Raw genomic sequence first — 25622 nt, 5'->3', positions numbered from 1 at the left:
GGGATCCAGATTTGATCCCAACAATATGTGGGGTCTTTACATCTAAAAACTTGGAAGATGTTGAAACACCTGGAGGAAATATGTTCAAGGGGGAGCTGTGCTACATGAGGTAAACCCAACAGCTGCAAAAGGGCAGACTGAACAGCTAAAAAAAACAACTATTAATCACAGTCACCACTTAATATTGCTGACACAGCACCAGAATATGTGGTTTCTGGAATGCCTCCACTTGAGGCCCCACCAACAGACAACTCCTTAGGAGGACATCATACTTGCCTCAAATGATTGCACTACAACTACATTCTTCCTCTGATCACAGGGATTTCTCCCAAGTGCCTTGGTTTCCTTTTAAATTCCAATGACATGCTGGATGGTTACACAATGTAAATTACCATTCATGTAGGGAAGTAGGAAAAGAGTTAAAGTGAAATTAATGAACATGAACGTGAGAAGAGACTGGTTGTCCTTGTACCCAAGTCGGTGAAAGTATGCGTAGAAGTAGATAAATTATATATAGGCCTTCATAAGGATAGAATATGAGTGCAGGAACAGGGGTGTCTAACTGGAATTATTTAGGCCTTGATAAGTACTGTACATGGATCTTCTTATCCAAAGAAGAACATTCTTGATCTGGAGGCAGTGCAGTTGACTAGAGTGATTCCTGGGATGGCAGGAATGAAGTACAAGAAGAGATTGTGAAGATTAGACCAGTGTATGCCGGAGTCTTGAAAATAAGAGTGGGTCTCAGTGAAATTTAGAAAATCCTCATAAGATTGATATACGAAAATTCAAGAAAGATGGTGGACAAGTTTGGAACAAGGAGGAGGGGGTCAAACACTAGGGATATCAAGTAAGCCATTTAGGGCAGAGCTTTTGGTAAATACCTTCACACAGTGAAAAATAAACATGTGGAATTTCCTCCCACAGAAAGGCATTATTTAATATAGTCTCCAGAAGGAGTGAGAGTAAGGTTTAGAAGTTGAAGATAGCAAGCGATGGGAAGAAAGTAGAAACAGGGTACCAATGAGGATGACCAGCCATAATCACATTCAATAGTTGAAAGGACTTGAAGGACCGAACGGTTGCTCCTACTCCGATGTTCTGTCTAAAACTGATCGGCCACAGAAATATATGGTTTTGGGGCATGAGACTAATGGGATTCAACTTCTGGGAACCAACATGAAACTTTTGGGCCAAATGGCATCCTACTATGTCATAATAATTGAAGTTAATTCTGGCAGTTAGAAAGCTAAGAAGATTAAAGGACAAAGAGGTAGACATGCTTTTATTTCATCACATCTTAATTATCTGACTGGTTGCATCATCGCCTGGTACATCAATTAAAATGTTGGGAATACAAGAAGATTAGTGAACTCTGCCCAGTATAATCACAGATATATCTCTCTCCACCATCAATAGTATCTACAGAAGGTGCTGCCTCAAGAAAGGAACATTCATCACCAAAGATCCCCTCCATCTGAGCTATGCCATCTTCTCCGGTCACCATAGAGCAGAAGGTACAGAAACCTGAAGTCCCCACACTACTAGGTTCAACAGCAGCTACTTCCCTTCTATCATTTAGTTCTTAAACCAATGGTAAGGCCCTAATCATTACAGTTTAGCAAAACTATGACTATTTTTGTACTAAAATTTACTGATTTTTTTGTTCTAGTTGTGTTCATCATGGAAAAATTGTGTTTGATTTAAGCTTAATTTTTTTTGTGTGTAAATTCTGCTTATATGATGCTATGTGCCTGTGATGCCACTGCAAGTTAGCTTTTCATTACATTTGTGCATACATACACTTGGGCATATGACAATAAACTCAACATAGACTTTACCACCTTTCGGCAAAGAAAGAAGTTGAGGCAAAGATTGATATATTTTTTGTTAAAGCAACACTGTGTGTTTGCTTTCCAATGAGGGCACCCAAGACCTACAGATAAATATTACTAATATGACAGGAAGAGATTAAAACTCCCATGGTATGATCTGCACCAAGTAGAATTCACAAGGAGGCTGACATTTCCCTTCAAGGTAATAGGAAATAGACACATGCCAACAGAACACATTTTATCAGCACAAGGCTGACTTGAAAAGTAATTACTGCGGATTAAAAGTAATTACTATTGTACTGAAACCCATTCCCCTTTTAATATTACCAGCAATATATTGACAACATTCCTTGACTTTAAAGGTTCTTTCATTTCATAGATGTAACAAAGGTCATAGCACTTGTTCATGACTATTGATTGACCTCTATAATTACAAACTTAGGCCTATATTGAAAACTTTGCAGCAATTTTGTGAAGAAAATTTCTTTCTGGATTTGAATTTTTAAGAAGGCTCCATTTCAAAATACTGTTTCAAATTTATAAGAATGGTGCATCACTTATTAAGGCAAAAACAAAGGTTGCATATGAGATTTTAATGTGGTTTGGTTGTACTTATCTTCCAGACTTTGTTAGCCTGTGTTATTTATCAGTGTGTCAATTTAGAAGAGGAGTGTAGCAACAGGCAGACAGAAATGGCACTACTCACACATCAAAACGCAAATTCTGCTTCTCTTCAAAGAAGTAATCCAGGACAAATTTGCGCACAAAATCTGGATTCAATGTGTTTTCAATCACTTCAGTTCTTCCATACTGGGAAAGAAAAAGGGGAAAAAGGTGGTTAAAAGTTGGAGGAGAGTGATTTACCTGCAAAACATTAAAAACAAAGCCTTGTTCATATAACAGATTTAGCTTCTTGCAAATGGCAGATAATCTGCAGCTCACAGACTGAGACCAAGTTCAATAAATCTGGAAACAATGTGTTGTAATAGTTTCTTGATCACCATTCTGTCTTGGACATTGGGTTTTCCAATTAGCACATTTGCCAGACTTTTCATTGAAGTGTTATGTTCTCTTCTGCTCGAGGCAGAGGACAAATGCTGGAACCTGGAGCAGCAAACTATCTACTGGGAAAATTCAGCAGTTCAGGCAGCGAATGTGGAGGGAAACAGACATTCTACATTCTGGGTTGAGACCCTTTATTTGGGTTTGAGGTGGACAGTTGACCTTTGGGATGGGATCCTTCATCTGGATAAAATTTAGATGAAGGGACTCAGCATAAAACATTGACATTCCATTTCCCTTCTCGGATGCTGCCTGGCATGCTGAGCTCCTTTAACAGTCCTCTTTTGATGTTCATTTATTTCCATTTTCTGGGTTTTGAATCCATCTCATCCAAAGGCTCGGGCACTCTGCCATTGCCTACATGCCAATCCCTGCATTATCATTATTAGTTGATAGTGACAAAGCCTCTCTGCTCAGGCACCCCCACCTTTCTATCTGTCTCTCCTCCATCTCCACACCTGCCGAATGAAATGGTTACCACTGCCTTGTCCACACACAGCTCCAAGTTTCAATATTTCCGTCACTTAGCATTTACTGTGAACTGGTTTTAAAATTAGTCAGCACTTGCACTGTAAACAAAACCAAGTCTAGTATAATTTTGATGGAGAAACATTTCAAGTTATTAAAGCGATCTGATAGCTGTCAGTTTTGATCTCTTTGCCTACTAGTTCTTATGTTCTCTTGCAACATCAATGGAGACCATTCAGCCTATCAAATCTCTGCAGGTTTTCATCAATTCCAGCAAGCCCATTCAACAAGTTACTATTGCAACTAATACACTTATCAATTCCTCTCTGAAAATCCTGCTACCCATCTGCAGAAAGGTAATCTGCTGTAGCCAACTAACCTGCAGTAAGTCTTTGAGATGTATGAAGAAACAGGTGCATTCACAGGGTGGATGTACAGATGCCTTACATGTGATGCTGGAGTTGAACTCTGAAGCCCTGAGCATCACACTAGCCACTACGCAAATGTGGTGACTAATGGCGAATCCCGGTCACACAATTTCTTGCCAATTGTAACAGATTTATGCTTTAAAAGTGCACTTGGTTCGCTAGACAAGTGAAATGGTGAGGCTGGGAGATCTCAAGCTCACTATTGCCACAGATTAGAATGTTCCACCTTGTCATTGTGAGTTCCTGAGATCCCGAGACTGATGCCATCTGAGCTTAGCTCCTGTTAGGGCCACCCATGACCAGAAGATCAAGGGGTAGGTTCCAGACTTCGCGCAATCCAGCTAACACTGCTAAAGTGGAGCTGGTGAAGGATGATGACACATCGCAATGGCAGTGAAGGAGGAGGAGTAAGGCTGCAGCAGTGAACAGTCCCCAGGCATCTTGCATTCCATGCCACTGGACCCTGACCTGTCAAGAACCACATGGTGACTGCCCATGTACCAGCCTTCCCACATTAAAAAAAGCACACACAGGTATTCTCCATTAAAGGAATCCACATTCCCTTGGGTTAATTTGAGTGAGCACATTACTACTACAGCTATGCCAGCAATATAGAAATGGAAAAAGAAGGTTGTTTTAAAATCTGTTATGGATCTACCAATGTGCAGGAGCAGAAAATGGTTGATACAGCCCACCTCAACCCTTTCCCCCAGTGATCACGTTTACATGGATCACAAGAAAGCAGCATCCACAATTAAAGGACCACCATCATCCAGGCCATGCTACCTTCACGCTACCACCATCTGGCAGGAGATACATAACCCTCAGGTCCCACACCACCAGGTTCAGGGGTAGTTATTACCCTACAACCATCAGGCTCCTGAACTGACGTGGATGATTTCACTCACCTCAACTCTGAACTGTTTCCACTATCTACAGAGTCACTTTCAAGGACTCTACAATTTGTATTGACAGTATATTTTTTGTATATAAATTGTCTTCATTTGCACATTGGTTGTTTGTCACTCTTTGTTTAGGTATAGTTTTTCATAAATTCTATCGTGTCTCTTTACTTTTACTGCAAATACCTGCAGGAAAATGAATTTCATATATGTATGTTGACAAGAATATTTCACTTTGAATATAAGGGAAAGAACCCATCAGAAGCTGCATAGAGAAGTGCTCTGGTACGTTTGGGAGAAGAAGTGGCAGGAGCATACAGCAAATCCGACAAACAAAGGGAAGTGACAGAATAGCATATGGGATAGAGGAGGAAGTGTGTGAGATAAAGGGAGCAAGTTATTTATTTTAGACAAACAACTATTTAGGGAGCATCAGCTTCCCTTCACCGTTATGTTCAATAGGGTAGAATAAGCACAGTAATGCAAACACTATCTTTGAAATTACTGAACATTAATGAATCACATGTTTGGTCTACACCACTTTGTCCTCTTTTTTCTTTCCCAAAAGCGCTCAATTGACTCAGGTACTTAATGAAACCGAATTTGCTGTTTTTCCAATCACTGCATTTTTGTAAGAGAATTTTCTGATCTTTAGAGATGACCTCTATCTATCCCTCCCCCTCCTATTTTGCTCTGTCGTGCATCATCTTAGTTGTTTAATTGTGTGAGATTCTCAACAGGGTTGCTAAAAGCTCTCAGTAGCAATTAAGCAGATAGCAGTGGCTTCCAATAAGAGGCAGGAGTGGCGGTGATTGGGGAAATTAGCTTCATATCTCAGCATTATAGTTACAGAGAGCTGCTGTGTGCTGGTGGTCTGTTTCATGGTCACCACCATCATTCTGTGTGTGGGAGAGCACAAGTGACTCACCAACTAGCTTGTGTATGCACTCAGTGGCCACTTTATACAGTAGAAGAGGGACCTAATAATGTCAGAACCGAGTGTATTTCTATGATGCTCATGATCTTCAGCTGCTGTAGCCCATCTACTTCAAGGTTTGACATGCTGTGCATGCTGTGCACACCACCGGAGTAACACGTGATTAGTTGAGTTACTTTCACCTTCCTGTCAGCTTTAACCAGTCTGGACATTCTTCTCTGACCTCTTTCATTAACAAGGTATTCTCACCCACACAGCTGCCACTCACTAGATCTTTGTTTACTTTTTACAATTCTAAACTCTAAAGCCATGGACTCGCAACTTTAACCGAGGGATCAATAGACCCCAGGTTGGGAACCTCTGCTCTAGAGACTGTGTTGTGTGAAAATCCCAGAAGAACATCAGTTTCTGTGATACTCAAACCATTTTGTTTGACACCAACAATCATTCATGGTCAAAGTTCACATTTCTTCCCCATTCTGATGTTTGGTCTAAATAACAACTGACCCTCCTGACCATGTCTGCGTGCTTTTATGCATTGAGTTGCTGCCACATGATTGGCTGATTAGAAATTTTCTTTAAGGAGCAGGAGTACAGGTGTACCTAATCAAGTGGCCACTGAGTGTAAATGCTGTCTTTATCGATAATAACATGTACGTTTATGTATCACTTCACCATGGCTCAACTACATATTACTACCCCACAGAATGCAAATTCACTCTCACCTCCCTTTTACTCTTTATCTGAAAAAGAATTTGGTACTGTCTTTACCTTGGCTTACCTTCGTATTTCCTCTTTTCTCTCCTCATGGCATTTTTTTTGGTTGTCTTCTGTTGGTTTTCAAAAGCTTTCCAATCCCCAAAGTTCTCATTAATTTTTGCCCGCTCTTTTGCTTTTATGCTGCCCTTCACTTCCTTGTCAGCCACAGTTGCCTCATCCTCATTTAGAATATTTCTTCTTCTTTGGATCTGTCCTGGACCTACTGAACTGCTCTCAAAGTCTCCAGCCATTGCTGCTCTGCTGTCATCCCTGCTGGTGCCTTCTTGCACTGAACCTTGGCCAGCTTCTCACTCATGCCTCTGTAATTCCCTTTATTCCACTGTAATACTGACACATCTGACTTTATCTACTCCCTCTCACACTGTAGGGTGAAGTCCATCAAATTATGATCACTGTCTCATGAGGGTTCCTTTATCTCAAGCTCCCTACTCAAATCTGGTTTATTACATGGCACGCAATTTGGAATTGGCTTTTCCCTAGTGGGCTCAAATTCAAGCTGCTATATAAAGCAATCTTGTAGGCATTCTACAAATACTCTCTCTTGGGATCCAGTATCAACCTGATTTTCCCAATGAACCTGCATATTGAAATCCCCCATGACTACTGTAACGTTGACCTTTTTACATGCCTTCTCTATCTCCTTTTGTAATTTGTATCCCACTTCCTGACTACTGTTCAGAGGCCTGTATATAACTCACAGCAGGATCCAAAGGTTCAAAAAATGGTTCAAAGGTTCATTTATTATCAAAGTATACAACTTTGAAGTTCTTCTCCTCCAGGTAGCTATGAAATCAAGAAAGAAAAGAAAGCCAGCATGATCAGCCACCACCCCATGCAAAAAAAAACTGGACAAAAACAGAACAAGCACGTCAACCCTCAAATGCATCAACCTCCCCCTGCGCAAAATACAAACAAGAAAGATCAGGCAAAAAACAGAGAATATAAAAAACTATAAGACTGAAAAAAGTCTACGGTCCAAATTCATATTCTCCACTCTCTGGTAGCAGAGTGATACCCAGCAATCAAAAGGCAGGCAGCTGTTATTCACTTCGATGTTTCAATCTCCTTGACTGCTTTAATCAGTGCACAATAGAAGCTTTACTCTGCGAAATGCATCATCTTGCGGCCGCCCGCAGACTATTTGCCATGAGGTTCACAAATGCTACCTCTCTTTTTACCTTTGCAGTTTCTTAACCCTACCCACTTGAATCTTGTATCTTCTGATCCTATGCAACCTCTTCCTAAGGATTTGATTTCATTTTTTACCAACAGAGCCTCCCCACTCCTCTGCGTACCTGCCTGTCCTTTTAATACAATGTGCTTCCTTGCACATAAAGCTCCCAACTATGATCTTCTTTCAGCCACAACTCAGTGATGCCTACAATGTCAATACTTGACAATCTAACTGTGCCATAAGATCATCTACCTTATTCTATATGCTGTGTGCATTCAAATATAACACCTTTAGTCCTGTATTCATCACCCTTTTCGATTTTGCCCCATCTTACACTTCAACTTATCCCACAGACTGCAATATTGCCCTATCATCTGCCTTTCTTTCCCCAGTTTCACTACACAGTGCATCTACTTGTATACCAACTACTCCATCCTCAGCCCTATCTCTCCATTTCCCATCCCACTGCCAAACTAGTTTAAACCTTCCCTGACCAAGGGGGGGGGGGGGTGCCTGCAGGTACATGTGTTACCTGTGGATAATAGTTCTACAACAAATATGAAGGTTATGTAAAAATACTCGAAATATTTAGCTTACAGAAAAAAATGGCTGAATGAATGAATGTGATGCAAAAAAGGTAAATCAAAGCATGTACGTATTCCTCCAATTTATGGCCAAAGCAGCAGCCATATTGATTCTATATGCTTGTAATCCAATAGGACATTGCCACCAACTGGCAGACCCTGGATTTACATCACCATTTTCCACACAAATGAGACACAGATACAAGCACTGTGGATATTGCAATCTGGAGCAAAAATACTCTACTGGAAGAGTTCAGCAAGTCAAAGAGTGAAGGTTGGTTTTACTCAAAGCACTGACTGTTCCTCTCAACCACAAGTGATGCTTTGACCCACTGAGTTTTCCAAGTTTGTGTTTTGTTCCACATGAAATGGAAGGTTAGGGGTTCCAAGTTTTGCCTTCATGGATTCTATTAGCTCTTCTTCAAGAGAAATTACATTTTTCCATTTTTCGTAACCATTTTTCGTATTGGCATTCTCTGCAGGAGAGATCTGTGGTCATGGCACAGGAAGCTGAATGTGAAAAATCTGATTGGATGTTCAACAAACAAAGACATACACTCAGTGGCTATTCTATTAGGTACACCTATACACCTGCTCATTAATGCAAACATCAAATCAGCTGATCATGTGGCAGGACCCCAATGCATAAAGACATGCAGACATGGTCAAGAGGTTCAGTTCTTGTTCACATCAAACATCAGAAAGGGAAAGAAATGTGATCTAAGTGACTTTGACTGCGGAATGATTGTTGGTGCCAGATGGGGTGGTTTGAGTATCTCAGAAACTGCTGATCTCCTGGGATTTTCACACACAACAGTCTCTAGAGTTTATAGAGGATGGTGCAAAAAATCAAATAAAACATGCGGTGAGTGGAGTTCTGTGGACAAAAATGCCACGTTAATGAGAGGAGCTGAAGGACTGTTTCAAGCTGACAGGAATGCAACAGTATATCAAATAAACTTAAAATGCTGGTGTGCAGAAGAGCATCTCTGAATGCTAAACACATTGAACGTTGAAGTGGATGGGCTACAGCAGCAGAAGACAATGAACGTACACTCGACGGCCACTCGATTAGGTACAGAGAGAACTTAATCAAGTGATGGCTGAATGTACAACTGCTAATAGTATTCTGTTCATATAGATCAAAACATAACACAGAGCAGTATGATAAAACAAGATAAAACAAAGTACCAATGCAGAATAAAATGTAACAGCTACAGAGAAAGTGCAGTACAGGTAGACAACAAGGTAGATTATGCTGTCAAGAGTCCATCTAATCATAGTAGGGAAACATTTAACTTTTTGTCCCTCTTCCCTCTGGGAGGATGTTCAGGAGCTTGAAGATTCGTACAGACAGATTTGGGAACAGCTTCTTTCCAACTGTAATAACACTGCTGAGCAGATCCTGACCCAGATCTGGGCCGTACCTTCCAAATATCCAGCCCTGACTTGCACCACCGTACTTTCCCTTTTCTATTTTCTAATTATGATTTATAAATTAAATCTTTATTATATATACTTTGCTTTGTACTACAGGGAGTGTGAAGCACAGAATCAGATATTGCTGAGATGATTGTACACTTTAGTATCAATTGTTTGCTGACAATAAAGTAAAGTAATAGTCATGTACAGCAGAGTAAAAATAGTCCTTGAGAGAGGTGATATGTGTCTTCTGTTTCTGAAAGAGGGAGAAAAGAGGTATATCTGGGTAGGTGGAGCCTTAATTTATGCTGCCTGCTTTAATGAGGCAGTGAGTGGTATAGACATGTGATAGGCAGACAGTGAGTGGTATAGACATGCGATAGGCAGACAGTGAGTGGTATAGACATGTGATAGGGAGAGAGTGAGTGGTATAGACATGTGATAGGCAGACAGTGAGTGGTATAGACATGCGATAGGCAGACAGTGAGTGGTATAGACATGTGATAGGCAGACAGTGAGTGGTATAGACATGCGATAGGCAGACAGTGAGTGGTATAGACATGTGATAGGGAGAGAGTGAGTGGTATAGACATGTGATAGGCAGACAGTGAGTGGTATAGACATGCGATAGGCAGACAGTGAGTGGTATAGACATGTGATAGGGAGAGAGTGAGTGGTATAGACATGTGATAGGCAGACAGTGAGTGGTATAGACATGGGATAGGCAGACAGTGAGTGGTATAGACATGTGATAGGGAGAGAGTGAGTGGTATAGACATGTGATAGGCAGACAGTGAGTGGTATAGACATGCGATAGGCAGACAGTGAGTGGTATAGACATGTGATAGGCAGACAGTGAGTGGTATAGACATGCGATAGGCAGACAGTGAGTGGTATAGACATGTGATAGGGAGAGAGTGAGTGGTATAGACATGTGATAGGCAGACAGTGAGTGGTATAGACATGGGATAGGCAGACAGTGAGTGGTATAGACATGTGATAGGGAGAGAGTGAGTGGTATAGACATGCAATAGGGAGACAGTGAGTGGTACAGACATGCGATAGAGAGACAGTGAGTGGCATAGACATGCGATAGGGAGAGAGTGAGTGGTATAGACGTGATAGGGAGATAGTGAGTGGTACAGACATGTGATAGGGAGACAGTGAGTGGCATAGACATGCGATAGGGAGAGAGTGAGTGGTATAGACGTGATAGGGAGATAGTGAGTGGTATAGACATGTGATAGGGAGACAACGAGTGGTATAGACATGTGATAGGGAGACTGAGTGGTACAGACATGCGATAGGGAGACAGTGAGTGGCATAGACATGTGATAGGGAGAGTGAGTGGTATAGACGTGATAGGGAGATAGTGAGTGGTATAGACATGTGATAGGGAGACAATGAGTGGTATAGACATGTGATAGGGAGAGAGTGAGTGTTATAGACATGTGATAGGGAGACAGTGAGTGGTATAGACATGTGATAGGGAGACAGTGAGTGGTATAGACATGCGATGGGAGACAGTGAGTTGTGTCGACATGCGATAGGGGACAGTGAGTGGTGTCGACATGTGATAGGGAAACAGTGAGTGGTATAGACATGTGATAGAGAGACAGTGAGTGGTACAGACATGCGATAGAGAGACAGTGAGTGGCATAGACATGCGATAGGGAGAGAGTGAGTGGTATAGACATGTGATAGGGAGACTGAGTGGTACAGACATGCGATAGAGAGACAGTGAGTGGTATAGACATGCGATAGGGAGACAGTGAGTGGCATAGACATGTGATAGAGAGACAGTGAGTAGTATAGACATGCGATAGGGAGACAGTGAGTGGTATAGACATGTGATAGGGAGACAGTGAGTGGTATAGACATGTGATAGGGAGACGGAGAGTGGTATAGACATGTGATAAGGAGAGAGTGAGTGGTGTAGACATGTGATAGGGAGAGAGTGAGTGGTATAGACATGTGATAGGGAGATAGTGAGTGGTATAGACATGTGATAGGGAGATAGAGAGTGGTATAGACATGTGAAAGGGAGACAACGAGTGGTATAGACATGTGATAGGGAGAGAGTGAGTGTTATAGACATGTGATAGGGAGACAGTGAGTGGTATAGACATGCGATGGGAGACAGTGAGTGGTGTAGACGTGCGATGGGAGACAGTGAGTTGTGTAGACATGCGATAGGGGACAGTGAGTGGTGTCGACATGTGATAGGGAAACAGTGAGTGGTATAGACATGTGATAGGGAGACGGAGAGTGGTATAGACATGTGATAGGGAGAGAGTGAGTGGTGTAGACATGTAATAGAGAGACAGTGAGTGGTATAGACATGTGATAGGGAGACTGTGACTGGTATAGACATGCGATAGGGAGACAGAGAGTGGTATAGACATGTGATAGGGAGAGAGTGAGTGTTATAGACATGTGATAGGGAGACAGTGAGTGGTGTAGAAGTGCGATGGGAGACAGCGAGTTGTGTAGACATGCGATAGGGGACAGTGAGTGGTGTCGACATGTGATAGGGAAACAGTGAGGGGTATAGACATGTGATAGAGAGACAGTGAGTGGTACAGACATGTGATAGGGAGACTGAGTGGTACAGACATGCGATAGGGAGACAGTGAGTGGCATAGACATGCGATAGGGAGACAGTGAGTGGTATAGACATGTGATAGGGAGAGTGAGTGGCATAGACATGCGATAGGGAGACAGAGAGTGGTATAGACATGTGACAGGGAGAGAGTGAGTGGTATAGATATGCGATAGGGAGAGAGTGAGTGGTATAGGCATGCGATAGGGAGACAGAGAGTGGTATAGACATGTGACAGGGAGAGAGTGAGTGGTATAGGCATGCGATAGGGAGACAGAGAGTGGTATAGACATGTGACAGGGAGAGAGTGACTGGTATAGACATGCGAAAGGGAGACAGTGAGTGGTATAGACATGTGATATGGAGACAGTGAGTGGTATAGACATGTGATAAGGAGAGAGTGAGTGGTGTAGACATGTGATAGGGAGAGAGTGAGTGGTGTAGACATGTGATAGGGAGAGAGTGAGTGGTGTAGACATGCGATTGGGAGAGAGTGAGTGGTATAGACATGTGATATGGAGACAGTGAGTGGTATAGACATGTGATAAGGAGAGAGTGAGTGGTGTAGACATGTGATAGGGAGAGAGTGAGTGGTGCAGACATGTGATAGGGAGAGAGTGAGTGGTATAGACATGCGTTAGAGAGACAGCTAGTGGTGTAGACAAGTGATAGGGAGACGACGAGTGGTATAGACATGTGATAGGGAGAGTGAGTGGTATAGACATGTGATAGGAAGACAGTGAGTGGTATAGACATGTGATAGGGAGACAGTGAGTGGTATAGACATGTGATAGGGAGACAACGAGTGGTGTAGAAATGTGATAGGGAACAAGTGAGTGGTATAGACATGTGATAGGGAGACGACGAGTGGTATAGACATGTGATAGGGAGAGAGTGAGTGGTATAGACATGTGATAGGGAGACTGTGAGTGGTATAGACATGCATTAGTGAAACAGTGAGTGGTATAGACATGTGATAGGGAGACAGTGAGTGGTATAGACATGTGATCTGGAGACAGTGAGTGGTATAGACAGGTGATAGGGAGAGAGTGAGTTGTATAGACATGTGATAGGGAGATAGTGAGTGGTATAGACATGTGATAGGGAGACAGTGAGTGGTATAGACATGTGATAGGGAGACAGTGAGTGGTATAGACATGTGATAGGGAGACGGAGAGTGGTATAGACATGTGATAGGGCGACAGTGAGTGGTATAGACATGTGATAGGGAGACAGTGAGTGGCATAGACATGTGATAGAGAGACAGTGAGTGGTGTAGACATGTGATAGGGAGATAGTGAGTTGTATAGACATGTGATAGGGAGATAGTGAGTGGTATAGACATGTGATAGGCGGACAGTGAGTGGTATAGACATGTGATAGGGAGACAGTGAGTGGTATAGACATGTGATCTGGAGACAGTGAGTGGTATAGACATGTGATAGGGAGACAGTGAGTGGTATAGACATGCGATAGGGAGACAGAGAGTGGTATAGACATGTGACAGGGAGAGAGTGAGTGGTATAGACATGTGATAGGGAGACAGAGAGTGGTATAAACATGTGATAAGGAGAGAGTGAGTGGTGTAGACGTGCGAAAGGGAGACAGTGAGTGGTATAGACATGTGATATGGAGACAGTGAGTGGTATAGACATGTGATAAGGAGAGAGTGAGTGGTGTAGACATGTGATAGGGAGAGAGTGAGTGGTGTAGACATGTGATAGGGAGAGAGTGAGTGGTGTAGACATGTGATAGGGAGAGAGTGAGTGGTGTAGACATGCGATTGGGAGAGAGTGAGTGGTGTAGACATGTGATAGGGAGAGAGTGAGTGGTATAGACATGCGTTAGAGAGACAGCTACTGGTGTAGACAAGTGATAGGGAGACGACGAGTGGTATAGACATGTGATAGGGAGAGTGAGTGGTATAGACATGTGATAGGAAGACAGTGAGTGGTATAGAAATGTGATAGGGAACAAGTGAGTGGTATAGACATGTGATAGGGAGACGACGAGTGGTATAGACATGTGATAGGGAGAGAGTGAGTGGTATAGACATGTGATAGGGAGACTGTGAGTGGTATAGACATGCATTAGTGAAACAGTGAGTGTTATAGACATGTGATAGGGAGACAGTGAGTGGTATAGACATGTGATAGGGAGACAGTGAGTGGTATAGACATGTGATCTCGAGACAGTGAGTGGTATAGACATGTGATAGGGAGAGAGTGAGTGGTGTAGACATGTGATAGGGAGATAGTGAGTTGTATAGACATGTGATAGGGAGATAGTAAGTGGTATAGACATGTGATAGGGAGACAGTGAGTGGCATAGACATGTGATAGAGAGACAGTGAGTGGTATAGACATGTGATAGGGAGACAGTGAGTGGTATAGACATGTGATAGGGAGAGAGTGAGTGGTGTAGACATGTGATAGGGAGAGAGTGAGTGTTATAGACATGTGATAGGGAGACCGTGAGTGGTATAGACATGCAATAGTGAAACAGTGAGTGGTATAGACATGTGATAGGGAGACAGTGAGTGGTATAGACATGTGATAGGGAGACAACGAGTGGTGTAGAAATGTGATAGGGAACAAGTGAGTGGTATTGACATGTGATAGGGAGACGACGAGTGGTATAGACATGTGATAGGGAGAGAGTGAGTGGTATAGACATGTGATAGGGAGACAACGAGTGGTATAGACATGTGATAGGGAGAGAGTGAGTGTTATAGACATGTGATTGGGAGACAGTGAGTGGTATAGACATGCGATAGGGAGAGAGTGAGTGGTATAGACATGTGATAGGGAGACTGAGTGGTACAGACATGCGATAGGGAGACAGTGAGTGGTATAGACATGTGATAGGGAGACAACGAGTGGTATAGACATGTGATAGGGAGAGAGTGAGTGTTATAGACATGTGATAGGGAGACAGTGAGTGGTATAGACATGTGATAGGGAGACAGTGAGTGGTATAGACATGCGATGGGAGACAGTGAGTTGTGTCGACATGCGATAGGGGACAGTGAGTGGTGTCGACATGTGATAGGGAAACAGTGAGTGGTATAGACATGTGATAGAGAGACAGTGAGTGGTACAGACATGTGATAGGGAGACTGAGTGGTACAGACATGCGATACGGAGACAGTGAGTGGCATAGACATGTGATAGAGAGACAGTGAGTAGTATAGACATGTGATAGGGAGACAGTGAGTGGTATAGACATGTGATAGAGAGACAGTGAGTAGTATAGACATGCGATAGGGAGAGAGTGAGTGGTATAGACATGTGATAGGGAGACGGAGAGTGGTATAGACATGTGATAAGGAGAGAGTGAGTGGTGTAGACATGTGATAGGGAGAGAGTGAGTGGTATAGACATGTGATAGGGAGATAGTGAGTGGTATAGACATGTGATAGGGAGATAGAGAGTGGTATAGACATGTGAAAGGGAGACAACGAGTGGTATAGACATGTGATAGGGAGAGAGTGAGTGTTATAGACATGTGATAGGGAGACAGTGAGTGGTATAGACATGCGATGGGAGACTGTGAGTGGTGTAGACGTGCGATGGGAGACAGTGAGTTGTGTAGACATGCGATAGGGGACAGTGAGTGGTGTCGACATGTGATAGGGAAACAGTGAGTGGTATAGACATGTGATAGGGAGACGGAGAGTGGTATACACATGTGATAGGGAGAGAGTGAGTGGTGTAGACATGTAATAGAGAGACAGTGAGTGGTATAGACATGTGATAGGGAGACTGTGACTGGTATAGACATGCGATAGGGAGACAGAGAGTGGTATAGACATGTGATAGGGAGAGAGTGAGTGTTATAGACATGTGATAGGGAGACAGTGAGTGGTGTAGACGTGCGATGGGAGACAGTGAGTTGTGTAGACATGCGATAGGGGACAGTGAGTGGTGTCGACATGTGATAGGGAAACAGTGAGGGGTATAGACATGTGATAGAGAGACAGTGAGTGGTACAGACATGTGATAGGGAGACTGAGTGGTACAGACATGCGATAGGGAGACAGTGAGTGGCATAGACATGCGATAGGGAGAGAGTGAGTGGTATAGACATGTGATAGGGAGACTGAGTGGTACAGACATGCGATAGGGAGACAGTGAGTGGTATAGACATGTGATAGAGAGACAGTGAGTGGTGTAGACATGTGACAGGGAGAGAGTGATTGGTATAGACATGTGATAGGGAGAGAGTGATTGGTATAGACATGCGTTAGAGAGACAGCTAGTGGTGTAGACAAGTGATAGGGAGACGACGAGTGGTATAGACATGTGATAGGGAGACAGTGAGTGGTATAGACATGTGATAGAGAGACAGTGAGTGGTGTAGACATGTGACAGGGAGAGAGTGATTGGTATAGACATGTGATAGGGAGAGAGTGATTGGTATAGACATGCGTTAGAGAGACAGCTAGTGGTGTAGACAAGTGATAGGGAGACGACGAGTGGTATAGACATGTGATAGGGAGAGTGAGTGGTATAGACATGTGATAGGAAGACAGTGAGTGGTATAGACATGTGATAGGGAGACAACGAGTGGTGTAGAAATGTGATAGGGAACAAGTGAGTGGTATAGACATGTGATAGGGAGACGACGAGTGGTATAGACATGTGATAGGGAGACAGTGAGTGGTATAGACATGTGATCTGGAGACAGTGAGTGGTATAGACATGTGATAGGGAGAGAGTGAGTGGTGTAGACAAGTGATAGGGAGATAGTGAGTTGTATAGACATGTGATAGGGAGATAGTGAGTGGTATAGACATGTGATAGGGAGACAGTGAGTGGCATAGACATGCGATTGGGAGAGAGTGAGTGATATAGACATGTGATAGGGAGACAGTGAGTGGTATAGACATGTGATCTGGAGACAGTGAGTGGTCTAGACATGTGATAGGGAGAGAGTGAGTGGTGTAGACATGTGATAGGGAGATAGTGAGTTGTATAGACATGTGATAGGGAGATAGTGAGTGGTATAGACATGTGATAGGGGGACAACGGGTGGTATAGACATGTGATAGGGAGAGAGTGAGTGTTATAGACATGTGATAGGGAGACAGTGAGTGGTATAGACATGTGATAGGGAGACCGTGAGTGGTATAGACATGCAATAGTGAAACAGTGAGTGGTATAGACATGTGATAGGGAGACAGTGAGTGGTATAGACATGTGATAGGGAGACAACGAGTGGTGTAGAAATGTGATTGGGAACAAGTGAGTGGTATTGACATGTGATAGGGAGACGACGAGTGGTATAGACATGTGATAGGGAGAGAGTGAGTGGTATAGACATGTGATAGGGAGACCATGAGTGGTATAGACATGCAAAAGTGAAACAGTGAGTGGTATAGACATGTGACTGGGAGACAGTGAGTGGTGTAGACATGTGATAGGGAGACGGAGAGTGGTATAGACATGTGATATGGAGACAGTGAGTGGTATAGACATGTGATAGGGAGAGAGTGAGTGGTGTAGACATGCGATGGGAGACAGTGAGTGGTGTCGACATGTGATAGGGAAACAGTGAGTGGTATAGACATGTGATAGGGAGACGGAGAGTGGTATAGACATGTGATATGGAGACCGTGAGTGGTATAGACATGTGATAGGGAGAGAGTGAGTGGTGTAGACATGCGATGGGAGACAGTGAGTGGTGTCGACATGTGATAGGGAAACAGTGAGTGGTATAGACATGTGATAGGGAGACAACGAGTGGTATAGACATGTGATAGGGAGAGAGTGAGTGTTATAGACATGTGATAGGGAGACAACGAGTGGTATAGACATGTGATAGGGAGAGAGTGAGTGTTATAGACATGTGATAGGGAGACCGTGAGTGGTATAGACATGTGATAGGGAGACAACGAGTGGTATAGACATGTGATAGGGAGAGAGTGAGTGTTATAGACATGTGATAGGGAGACAGTGAGTGGTATAGACATGCGATGGGAGACAGTGAGTGGTGTAGACGTGCGATGGGAGACAGTGAGTTGTGTAGACATGCGATAGGGGACAGTGAGGGGTGTCGACATGTGATAGGGAAACAGTGAGTGGTATAGACATGTGATAGGGAGACGGAGAGTGGTATAGACATGTGATAGGGAGACAGTGAGTGGTGTGGAAATGTGTTAGGGAACAAGTGAGTGGTATAGACATGTGATCGGGAGACATTGAGTGGTATAGACATGTGATAGGGAGACAATGAATGGTGTAGACATGTGATAGGGAGACAGTGAGTGGTGTAGACATGTGATAGGGAGACGGAGAGTGGTATAGATATGTGATAGGGAGAGAGTGAGTGTTATAGACCTGTGATAGGGAGACAGTGAGTGGTATAGACATGTGATAGGGAGACAGTGAGTGGTATAGACATGCGATGGGAGACAGTGAGTTGTGTCGACATGCGATAGGGGACAGTGAGTGGTGTCGACATGTGATAGGGAAACAGTGAGTGGTATAGACATGTGATAGGGAGACTGAGTGGTACAGACATGCGATAGGGAGACAGTGAGTGGCATAGACATGTGATAGAGAGACAGTGAGTGGTATAGACATGTGATAGGGAGACTGAGTGGTACAGACATGCGATAGGGAGACAGTGAGTGGTATAGACATGTGATAGGGAGACATTGAGTGGTATAGACATGTGATAGGGAGACAATGAATGGTGTAGACATGTGATAGGGAGACAGTGAGTGGTGTAGACATGTGATAGGGAGACGGAGAGTGGTATAGATATGTGATAGGGAGAGAGTGAGTGGTATAGACATGCAATAGGGAGAGAGTGAGTGGTATAGACATGTGATAGGGATACAGTGAGTGGTGTATACATGCGATTGGGAGAGAGTGAGTGGTATAGACATGCAATAGGGAGAGAGTGAGTGGTATAGACATGTGATAGGGATACAGTGAGTGGTATAGACATGCGATTGGGAGAGAGTGAGTGGTATAGACATGCAATAGGGAGAGAGTGAGTGGTATAGACATGTGATAGGGATACAGTGAGTGGTGTATACATGCGATTGGGAGAGAGTGAGTGGTATAGACATGCAATAGGGAGAGAGTGAGTGGTATAGACATGTGATAGGGATACAGTGAGTGGTGTATACATGCGATTGGGAGAGAGTGAGTGGTATAGACATGTGATAGGGAGAGAGTGAGTGGTATAGACATGCGATAGGGAGAGAGTGAGTGGTATAGAAATGCGATAGGGAGAGTGAGTGGTATAGACATTTGATAGGGAGACAGTGAGTGGTGTAGACATGCGATAGGGAGAGAGTGAGTGGTATAGAAATGCGATAGGGAGTCAGTGAGTGGTATAGTCATGTGATAGGGAGAGAGTGAGTGGTATAGACATGCGATTGGGAAAGAGTGAGTGGTATAGACATGCGATAGGGAAAGAGTGATTGGTATAGACATGTGATAGGGAGACAGTGAGTGGTGTAGACATGCGATTGGGAGAGAGTGAGTGGTATAGACATGCGATAGGGAGACAGTGAGTGGTATAGACATGTGATAGGGAGTCAGTGAGTGGTATAGACATGTGATAGGGATACAGTGAGTGGTGTATACATGCGATTGGGAGAGAGTGAGTGGTATAGACATGCGATAGGGAGAGAGTGAGTGGTATAGACATGTGATAGGGAGAGAGTGAGTGGTATAGACATGTGATAGGGAGACAGTGAGTGGTGTAGACATGCGATTGGGAGAGAGTGAGTGGTATAGACATGCGATAGGGAGACAGTGAGTGGTATAGACAGGCGATAGGAAGAAAAAAGAGATGCTGGAATCTGTAGGCTCAGGGATCGGACAGCATCTATGGAGAGGACTTGATCCAACACTGACTGTCCAGTTCCTTCCATAGATGTTGCCTGACCCACTGAATTCTTGCAGCAATTCATGTGTTGCACTAGCATGTGATCAATTATTAAAACTGGTCTTCACGCCCTGGTTTACACCTTCCTCCACACTCACTGGGAGGCTGCAATATGGGAATGTGTTTAATCATTGTAGTTGCAATGAGGAATCTCTCGATTGCTTCCTGTGCCTCTGGCCAGTGAGGGTGAGAATTGAATGATTTGGCAGGTGAATGGATGGCTGTGAAACTGGTGCTGTGGGATGGTTTCAGATTTCTGGATCATTGCAATCTCTTCTCTGGAATGTATGACCTGTACAACAGGGATGAGTTATACCTGAACCGTTGGGGGACCAATACCTTGCAGGCAGGATTGCCAGAGTTGTTGAGGGGGGTTTGGCAGGAAGATGGAAAGCAAGCTGATGGGCTGAGGATAGCATTGTAGCATTGTTAGTTTACAAGCAGATTCAGTGTGTAGTGAAATTGTCAGGAAGGACAGGCAGATGATGGAGATGAATTGAAGTCATGGGTGAGTTTAAGTGTAATGGGGTGAAAATAGAAAAGGGTGATGGGTACAGGACTGAAGCTGTACTATTTGAATGTACACAGTATATGGAATAAGGTAGATGACCTTGCAGCACAGTTAGAGATCGGCAGGTATGCCGCTGTGAGTCATGGCTGAAAGAAGATCATAGTTGGGAGCTTGACATCCAAGGATACACATTGTATTGAAAGGACAGGCAGGCAGGCAGAGGAGGTGGTGCGGCTCTGTTAGTAAAAATGTGAAATCAAATCCTTAGAAAGAGGTGACGTAGGATCGGAAGATGTAGAATCGTTGTGGTAGAGTTAAGAAACTGCAAGGGTTAAAAGACCCTGATGGGAGTTATATACAGGCCAGTAAACATTAACCAGGATGTACAGTAGGAATTACAACAGGAGATGGAAAAGATTTGTCAAAAGGGTAATATTACAATGGTCATAAGGAATTTGAATATGCACATTGGGTGGGAAAATCAGGTTGGTGCTGGATCCCAAGAGAGGATTTGTAGAATGCCCACAAGATTGCTTTTTAGAGCAGCTTGTGGTTGACCCCATTAAGGGATCAGCTATTCTGTACTGTGTGTTGTGAAATTAACCAGATTTGATTACAGAGCTTAAGATAAAGGAACTCTTAGGAAATAGTGGTTATAATATGATAGAATTCACCCAACAATTTAAAAGGGAGAAGCTAATGTTAGTTGTATTAGTATTAAGGTTAAAGGGAATTACAGAGGCATGAGAGAGAAGCTGGCTAAAGTTGATTGGAAGGGGACACTAGCAGAGATGATGGCAGAATAGCAAAGTCTTGAGATTCTGGTAGCAATTTGTAAAGTGCAGGATAGATACTTCCCAATGAGAAGTACCCTAAAGGGAGGATGAGGCAACTGCAGCTGACAAAGGAAGGCAAAGAAAACATAAAAAGAAAAGAGAGGACATGTATTAGAGCAAAAATTAGTGGGAAGTTGGAGGATTAGGAAATTTCTAAAAACCAAAAGAAGGCTACTAAAATAGCCACTAAGGAGGGAGAAGATAAATTTGAAGGTAAACTAGCCATTAATATCAAAGAGGGTATCAGAAGATTTTTTTCAGATATATAAAGGCAGGAAGTGATATTACACCAGTGGGAAATGACACTAAGGTGGTAGTAATGGGGAAAAAAGGATGGATTGGATATGAATTCCAAGTGGATGAATTGAATATGTATTTTGCTTCAGTCTTCACTGTGGAAGACACTAGCAGTATATTGGAATTTCAGGAGGGTCAAGTGCAGAGGTGAGTGCAATTGTTATTACTCGGGAGAAGGTGCTTGGGAAACCTGAAGGTCTGAAAGAAGGTTAAGGACTACATCCCGAGGTCCAGAACAGGTACTGAAGAGAATGTGGAGGGATCAATAATGATCTTTCAAAAATCACTAGATTATAGCATGGGTCCAGAGGACTGAAAAATTGCAAATGTTACTCAACTCTTCAAGAAAGGAGGGAGGCAGAAGAGAGGAAATCATAGGCCAGTTAACCTGACCTCAGTGCTTGGAGTCAATTATTAAAGATGTGGTTTCAGGATGCTTGGTGGCACATGATAAAATAGGGCAAGTCAGCATGGTTTCTTTAAGGGAGGAGTTCCCAACTTGGAATCCACAGACCCCTCAGGTAATGGTAGGGGTCCAGGGCATAAAAAGTCTTGGGAACCCCTCCCTTAAGTGAAAATCTTGCCTGACAAATCTATTTGAATTCTTTGAGGAAATAACAAGCAGAATGAGATAAAGGAAGATCGGTAGATGTTCTGTACTTGGATTTTCAGAAGGCCTTTGACAAGGTGCCACACATGAGGCAGATTAACAAGATAAGAGCCCATGGTGTTACATGCATGGATAAGAGCTGATTGGCAGCAGGTAAAGAGTAGAAATAAAGGAAGCCTTTTCTTATTGGCTACTGGTACTGGTGCTTTTCAGGGTCAGTATTAGGACCTCTTCTTTTTAACTTGTATGTCAATGATTTGGATAATGGAATAGATACTTTGTGTCCAAGTTTGCAGATGATACCAAGATAGATGGAGAAACAGGTAGTGTTGAAGAAGCATGAAGGCTACAGAAGGTCTTAGACAGAGTAGGAGAATGGGCAAAGAAGTGGCAGATGGAATACAGTGTCAGGAAGTGTTTGGCCATGCCCTTTAGAAAAGGAATATCAGCATAGAGTATATTCTAAACTTGGAGAAAATTTAAAAATTTAAGATGCAGATGAACCTGGGAGACCTCGTGCAGAAATTACTAAATTTTAATATGCAGATTGATCATTGCTGAGTAAGGCAATTGCAATGTTAACATTCATTTTGAGAGGATTAGAATATAAGAGTAAGGATGTTGTGCTGAGGCTCTGTAAGGCACTGTCAGACCACACATATAATTCCGTTCTACATCTATGTCAAGTATACAATAGAAGACATCCTCTGCAGTTAGTGCACCAAGTAATAGAACATCCACCTCTGCATCGCCTGTTTGCAGACTTACCAAATGAGGGGAGATTGAATAGACTGATAAGGTCTTCTTTGGAATTCCAAAGATATCAGAATCCAAATCAGATTTATCATCACTGACATATGTTATCAAAATTGTTGTCTTGTGGCAATGGTACAGTGCAAGATTTTAAAATTACTATAAATAAAAAAAAGTTCAAAACATAGAAACAGAAAACCTACAGCACAATACAGGCCCTTCGGCCCACAATGCGGTGCCAAACACATACTTACTTTAGAAATTACCTAGGCTTACCCATAGCCCTCTATTTTTCTAAGCTGCATGTACCTATCCAAGAGTCTCTTAAAAGACCCTATTGTATTGCCTCCACCACCCTTGCTGTCAGCACATTCCATGCACTCACCACTCTCGGCACAAAAACTTACCCTCACATCTGCTCCAAAAGAGGTCCCTATGATCCATAAATCTGAATCTCTGCCCTCTGCCCCAATCCCTCAGCCATACATTTATCCTCCACTACATTCTATTCCTATACTCACTGGCAGCTCCTTAGGGACTGTGTTGGGGAACTGCAGAAGCAGCTCGATAATCTTCATCTGGTCAGGGAGATTGAAGGGGTGATAGATAGGAACTATAGGCAGGTAGTTACACTGGGGCCTTGGGAGACAGATAAGTGGGTAACAGTCAGGAGAGGGAAGGGCAGGAGTCAGATGCTAGAGAGTACCCCTGTGGCTGTCCCCTTTAACAATAAGTATTCCTGCTTGAGTACTGTTGGGGGGGATGCCCTACCTGGGGGAAGCAATAGTGGCCACACCTCTGGCACAGAGTCTGTCCCTGTGGCTCAGAAGGGTAGGGAAAGGAAGAAGGTGGCAGTGATAGGGGACTCTATAGTTAGGGGGTCAGACAGGTGATTCTGTGGATGCAGGAAAGAAACTCAGATGCCAATTTGCCTCCCAGGTGCCAGGGTCTGGGATGTTTCTGATCACATCCATGATATCCTGCGGTGGGAGGGAGAACAGCCAAAAGTCGTGTACATATTGGTACCAATGACATAGGTAGGAAAAGGGAAGAGGTCCTGAAAGCAGACTACAGGGAGTTAGGAAAGAAGTTGAGAAGCAGGATCGCAAAGGCAGTATTCATGGGATTTCTGCCTGTGCCACACGTCAGTGAGTATGGGAATAGGATGAGGTGGAGGATAAATGCGTAGCTTAGGGATTGGAGCAGGGGGCAGGGATTCAGAGTTCTGTATCATTGGGACCTCTTTTGGGGCAGTCATAACCTGTCCAAAAAGGATGGGTTGCCCTTGAATCCCAGGGAGACCAATATCCTGGCAGGGAGGTTTGCTAAGGCTGCTGGGGAGAGTTTAAGCTAGAATTGCTGGGGAGTGTGAACCGAACTGAAGAGACTGGGGAAGAGAAGGTTGGCTCACAAATAGAGAAATATTGGAGACAGGGAGGGAGGCAAAAGAGATGGAGGGTGGCACTGTTGATCAGAGATAGTGTCATGGCTGCAGAAAAGGAGAAAGTCATGGAGGGATTGTCAACAGAGTCTCTGTGGGTGGAAGTTAGGAACAGGAAGGGGTCAATAACTCTTCTGGGTGTTTTTATAGACCACCCAGTAGTAACAGGGACATCGAGGAGCTGATAGAGAGGCAGATTCTGGAAAGGTGTAATAATAACAGGGTGGTTGTGGTGGGAGATTTTAATTTCCCAAATATTAATTGGCATCTCCCTAGGGCAAGGGGTTTAGATGGGGTGGAGTTTGTTAGGTGTGTTCAGGAAGGTTTCTTGACAGAATACGTAAATAAGCCTACAAGAGGAGAGGCTGTACTTGATTTGGTATTGGGAAATGAACCTGGTCAGGTGTCAGATCTCTCAGTGGGAGAGCATTTTGGAGATAGTCATCACAATTCTATCTCTTTTGCCATAGTGTTGGAAAGGGATAGGAACAGACAAGTTAGGAAAGCATTTAATTGGAGTAAGTGGAAATATGAGGCTATCAGGCAGGAACTTGGAAACAGTTGTTCTCAGGGAAATATACAGAAGAAATGCGGCAAATGTTCAGGGGATGTTTGTGTGGAGTTCTGCATAGGTACATTCCAATGAGACAAGAAAAGGATGGTAGGGTACAGGAACTGTGATTTAAAAAGGTTGTTGTAAATCTAGTTAAGAAGAAAAGAAAAGCTTATAAAAGGTTTAAAAAAACTAGGTAATGATAGAGATCTAAAAGATTATAAGTCTAGCAGGAAGGAGCTTATGAATTAAATTTGGAGAGTCAGAGAGGCCATGAGAAGGCCTTGGCTGACACCTGTGCTGATGGAGTTTGTGAAGGAGTTGTTATTGCCATTCTGAATTAACTAGCTGAAGAAATCGAGGATCCAATTGCACATGGAAGAACTGAGGCTAAGATCTTGAAGCTTATTGATTAGTTTTGATGGGATGATGATATTGAATGCTGAGCTATAGTTGATAAAGATGTATGCATTTTGCTGTCTAGATGTCCCAGGGTCAGGGGAAGAGCCAATGAAATGG

General features: G+C 43.2%; 1 protein-coding gene across 1 annotated transcript in view; it reads right to left on the bottom strand.

The window, feature by feature from the left end:
• The window catches only part of LOC132378073 (copine-9-like), a 643860-nt gene that overhangs the window by 392555 nt on the left and 225683 nt on the right, over positions 1–25622 (bottom strand). The window contains exon 4 of the mRNA XM_059944788.1: positions 2542–2645. Within this exon, the coding sequence (XP_059800771.1) occupies positions 2542–2645 (104 nt within the window). The remainder of the gene's footprint in view (positions 1–2541; positions 2646–25622) is intronic.

The sequence above is a fragment of the Hypanus sabinus genome, chromosome 19, assembly GCF_030144855.1.
Source record: "Hypanus sabinus isolate sHypSab1 chromosome 19, sHypSab1.hap1, whole genome shotgun sequence".
NCBI classification, from domain to species: domain Eukaryota; kingdom Metazoa; phylum Chordata; class Chondrichthyes; order Myliobatiformes; family Dasyatidae; genus Hypanus; species Hypanus sabinus.
The sequence above is the reverse complement of the archived record's forward strand: the minus strand, read 5'-3'. Positions and strand labels throughout refer to the sequence as shown.